The sequence below is a fragment of the Eubalaena glacialis genome, chromosome 11 (genome assembly GCF_028564815.1).
Source record: "Eubalaena glacialis isolate mEubGla1 chromosome 11, mEubGla1.1.hap2.+ XY, whole genome shotgun sequence".
Taxonomy (NCBI): domain Eukaryota; kingdom Metazoa; phylum Chordata; class Mammalia; order Artiodactyla; family Balaenidae; genus Eubalaena; species Eubalaena glacialis.
Window position 1 is genome coordinate 62,443,263 of NC_083726.1, and position 4,960 is coordinate 62,448,222.

The 4,960-nt window shown below is 56.0% G+C and overlaps 1 protein-coding gene across 3 annotated transcripts; it reads right to left on the bottom strand.

Annotated features, from left to right (window-relative positions):
* Nucleotides 1–1,225: 1,225 nt before the first annotated feature.
* Nucleotides 1,226–3,580, bottom strand: MFSD5 (major facilitator superfamily domain containing 5). 3 transcript variants are annotated; one of them, XM_061205186.1, is made up of 2 exons: nucleotides 3,427–3,580; nucleotides 1,226–2,833 (listed from the first exon to the last, which is right to left on the bottom strand). In XM_061205186.1, the coding sequence occupies exon 2, from the start codon at nucleotides 2,813–2,815 to the stop codon at nucleotides 1,463–1,465; it is 1,353 nt and encodes a 450-aa protein (XP_061061169.1). In that variant the 5' UTR covers nucleotides 2,816–2,833; nucleotides 3,427–3,580; the 3' UTR covers nucleotides 1,226–1,462. The 3 variants fall into 3 exon arrangements, with proteins under 3 accessions (XP_061061169.1, XP_061061168.1, XP_061061170.1); XM_061205185.1 differs by having other exon boundaries at nucleotides 3,419–3,580; XM_061205187.1 differs by having other exon boundaries at nucleotides 3,500–3,576.
* Nucleotides 3,581–4,960: the final 1,380 nt, after the last annotated feature.

Below are 4,960 nucleotides of genomic sequence, written 5' to 3' on the forward strand. Positions count from 1 at the left end.
AGAGAGAGACGGAAAGTCTGCAAATAACTAAAATACATCGAGGTCCAGCTCCACAGGGCAGAAAGGGGAAGTGGAGTTACTGCAACAGACTCTGTTTTAGCCTCAAGATGGGGGAAGGAAAAGATATCTGTTTTTTTCATACTTAACCTCAACTTCTATTCCCTGCAGGCTGGGTGGGGGAATGTGTTTTTTCCCTTGTCTGACTAGGGACCTGAGACCACCACTCTTCCCTCCCCCTTGGCCTCACCCTGCAGGAGCGCATCCACCCCACATTCCTCCCACACCAGGTGATGCTATCTCCCCACACAGGTTTGGACCTGCAGCTCTTGGAAAGTCTTGCATCTTCCTGTCTGGGAAGTAGTCTGGGACCCACGGAAAGGTCATCAACCTCTTTTCCAGAACAGGTAGGTCCCTCATGCCCACCTCAAGCACATTCCAGGACACACCCTTGGGCCTAACCTCCCTCCATCCCCACCCTTCTTAACTGCTGGCTCTGCTTCCCCTGAGAAGCCCAGGTTTGGGTGGGAGAAGGAAAGGCAGATACAATCGGAGGTGAGGCAGGGAGGGGCTCACAGAACTGGTGTTCCTACTGGTACTGTTTCCTGCCCTGATGGCTCCCTCACCCTCACTCACTCTGGGTGGGGAAGAGTCAGGTACAGACAAGATCCCAGTCCCTCATCCATTCACTGCTCTCTCTCCTCGGCAGCCCTTCACTTGGGTTTCCTGCAAGGATACAGGACCTGGTGGACCCCGGTGATGCTGGGCAAATGGTGCATCCACAGCCACAGAGGCAGAAGGCAGACAGCACACACGTGCTGAGCTGCAAGCTTGTTCCTGCAGGAAGGCTCCGTATTTGCCCCAAGGGGTGGTCACAGACGCAGCTCAAGCCCCTGGAATCTTTGCTCAGTGGCATGGACATCCACCCCATATGCTCCAGAGACTGCCCCACCCTGGATGTGGAGCAAGGTTTTTGCTTGGCAACCGGGGAGGGTGCCTGACCCCAGAGTAACAAGATACGGAGGATCTAGGGGCCTCAGGCATTTCCCACCCATTTCTGTTGAGAGGCAATTCCACAGCTCTCAGTTTAAGCTGGAGGCAGTCTTAGAGAGGCTAGAAGTACAAACCTTCTGCTGGTAACCCCACCTCTCTCCTCACAACCTCCAGCTGCCCTCTCACCAGAACTACTGAGGTGGGTACAGGTGAGGATGAGTAAATCAAATCGATGATCAATTAAAAGTGTTTATTTTTAAGTAGAAAGGGGGAAGGGAGTGACACAGAGGCAACTTTTGGCATCTTCTTTCCAGGCCATCACCCCCATGTGCTTCCCAACCCAAAGCACTGGCAGGAGGGGCCCCAGGACAGGATGAGGGGCCAGACAGTCGCAAAGTCACAGAGAGATCTGTACAGCCCTGGAGAGGTGGGATTCAAGGGTCCATCCCAGCTCCCTCATCCTGGAACAGGATTAGAGCTCAGGGGCATAGGGCTCCCCAGTGGGTGAGGGCACCCGCAGCTCAGCATCATGCCTGACCACGGTGAAGAGCCCCACCACCGCCAGCAAAGCCATCACCATAACGGCGGAGCAGATGCTGAACATGTTCCGAGTGCCCGTTTTGCGATCGCTGTCATGGAGGACCAGAAGCCCCAGGCAGGCCAGTAAGTGCAGGGGCACCCGGAACCAGTTGAGGACACCAGCTTGCTCTGTCTCAGGGATCACCTTTCTCCGCAGGAAGCTCATGCTGGGAAAGTACAGCCCACAGGCCAATTCGATAAGGAGGAAGGCTATAAAGGACTCCACTGGACTCTCCTGGCCTGGGCTGGTAGAGAAAGTCAACATGAAGAGGGAGAAGACGACGATGAGGACAGCGAGGGAGACTAGGTGCATAGGCTGAAGGTGGTACCTCTTGGAGGTAGCGATGCGGTACAGAGAAGAGCCGAGCAGGCTGGCTGCCATGAAGCTGGAGAAGATGATGCCCAGCGGGGCCCCATGTGGGTCCAGCACAGGCGTCCAGAGGAAGACAAAGATGAAGATGACACTCTCAAACAGGGCCTGGATGGTGCCTAGCAGCAGCACACGACGGTCCGACAGGAGGCAGCGCAGGCCCCCAGCACAGGTCCTTGAGAAGGCACGCTGCCGATCATAGTTCTCTCCCCAGTTATGAAGGGCCAAGGCCCCAGCCAGAGCCAAGAGAGGGATGGCAGCCACAAAGGGCGCTACAGGCCCCAGGCCCATCCAGCAGGCCACGGCCTCAGCTGCCACACCTGCCACTACAGCCAGCACATGATTCCAGAAGGCAGCTCGGGCAAAGGTAGCCGGGATCCACTCTGCGGGGAAGTCATGCCGTTCCACGTGCTCATGGATGTACCAGGCCTCAAAGGCCGAGAAGAGCAGGGCTGTGGATAGCCCACCAAGTGCTCGGCCCACCAGCAGCACAAAGTAGTCCCGAGAGAGTTTGGTTAAGCAGCAGAGAGAGTAAGTGAGGGAGAAGAGGACACAAGACTTCTTGCGACCCAGCCAATCCACAAGGGAGGAGGCCACCAGTCCAAAGAGGACTGTGGAGGCAAGGCCGCAGACATAGAGGATGGCAATTTGTCCCTCCAGGAAGTGGTAATGCTGATAGAGTTTATAGAGGTAGGGGGCCTGGAGCCAGTCAGCTGCCAGGGCCAGGAAGTAGACCTGATAGAAGTCCAGTTGAAACCGAAGGAAGGAGGGGTTGCTGCAGGCTCTTCCAGAGGGCTTAGCCCGGCATCTTGACAGCTCCAACCCCAGGCAGGAGGCCAGGAGGACCACAAAGGCAAGGTAGGCAGTCACCAGCATGGCCGGCCCCCGGACGACCTGGGGAGAGAAGGGGGCTTCAGAGTCACATCCATTGCCTGGATAGCGCTGTCAAGGGGCTGGGTGTCTAAGCAGAAGGCAGCTCCACCCAACCCCCCGCTGCCACCTGCACTTCCCCACCCCCTCAACTCCACTCCCCCGGAGCTCAGACCAGAGGGACCAGTTGGGTGGGTGGCAGGAGTGGCCCGCCAGAGCGGTCTTCAAGGACACTGTGCGGCAGGGAAGGGGTGGGAGAGGGGAGAAGATTGAGCATTCGCCCCATCCTTGCCTGGTATAGCAGAGAGGAAGTTCCTTCACTAATCCCAGCCCTGCAGTTAAGGGGCTGCTGCCCTCTCCCACAGTAGCTTCTGCATACAATACTTCCTTCTGTTACCTCCCATCCTCTTTGGGGAGCCCGTTTTTGCCCTCAATGTCTCGTCATCTGTCCCGGGCATCCCTACCGCCCGCGCGGGCCTCTCGAGTTGCTTCTGGGTCACGCGCGTGCATCTCAGATTCCCCCTCCTCCAGGTCAGGGCACACCCCCGCCAAAGCACCCCCTAGCCCCGGCCCAGCGCCGCCACATCCGCTCGCGCCTCGCCCAGACACCATTTCACCTGCTGCCCCGGTCTGCGGGGACGCTCCGGACACACCCGGCTCCAGGCCGCCCGGCCGCCCTGCCCGCTCTACCTCCGGCTCGGGTTCCACCAGCGCGCCCGCCCCTCACAGCCTGCTTCCGGGAGCCTGGGAGCCCTCTGGCCGCAGCCATGATGGGTCCCGTCACGTGACGGGGGCGCGGCGCTCAAACCGCGCCCCTACTCCGCCCTCTTGCCCCAACCAGGTCGCTGAGCTCCGGAAGCCTGCTGGGGCCCAACAGGAGTCGGTGGTGGTCGCTGCTCCGGGTTTGGCCCTGTCCGCTGCCCTCCCGTGACACCCGTTCCTTCGACTCCGGGATACCTACGGGGCCCCCTGGAAGTAAAGACACATTTTCTGTCTCTTCCTCCGTGCCGTGGGTTAGGGAGCGCAGCTGTGCCTGGGAAAATGCCAGCAGTCCCGCAGAGCCGGGGCTTGAGCTTCTTAAGGAACATCGCCGCCCCAAGCCGAGACGGGCTCCTCGCTTCCCTCCTCTCCCAGAGTAGTGACCTCCAGGCCAGAAGTCAGTATGGCCCAGACACCTGAGGGAGGCAGTGTGGTGTAAAGGACTTGGACTTCGGTTTGCAGACGGCCAAGGCTCAAATCCCAGCCCTGTCACTTACCAGCTCTGTGGCCTCGGGCAAGCCATATGACTTCTCAGTGTCCCAGTTTCTTGGTCGGCAGTCACAGGAGAGCAGCGCCCAAATAAAAAAGGCTAAAGTTCAGTGGCAGTTAAGGGTTAAGAATTTCAGTCTTGGAGCCGGATGCCCACCCTCTGCCACTTACCAGCTGTGTTACCTTGGAAACGTTATTTAACCTCTTTCCAGCCCTAGTATTATCTCCTCAAAACCCTCCAATGGCTTCCCATCTCACAAAGCATAAAAGCCAAAATCATTATAATGGCCTACAAAACCCTCTGTCCTCTGTTCCACTGCTACATCTCTGACCTTATCTCCTACCATTCTCCTTCCTACGCCTTCTCCATCTATACTGGCTACCACCAGGGCCTTTGCACACTGTGCCCTGTAAAGTTCTGGTTCTTCTCCCAGATATCCACATAGTTCCCTCCTTCAGCCCCTCCAGTTCTGTCTTCAAGTGTCACCTTATCAGAGAGGCCTTCCTTGGCCAACCTGTTTGAAAAAACACCACCACCTCTGCTACAGTAATCTACCTGCTTCCCTACCAACTCTCTATTCTCCTTTGCTGCATTTTCTCCATAGCACTTAACACCATCTGGCACACTATATATTTTGCTTATTTACTATTTCTTCTCCCTACAGATTTTTATCTGTTTTGTTCACTTGTATTCCCAGTACTTAAAATGGTTAATGGTACATAAAAACATTCAATAAATATTTGATGAATAAATGAATGAATAAGTTAATACGTGTAAAATACTCTAAAAAGTGCTGGTCTTTATTAGCTGGTAACACTTATCAAACAGTTATTATGTACCTAAGTTCTGTCTTAAGAAGTCCTGGGCCAACTGCTGTAGATGAATTGTTTAACTGTCACAAC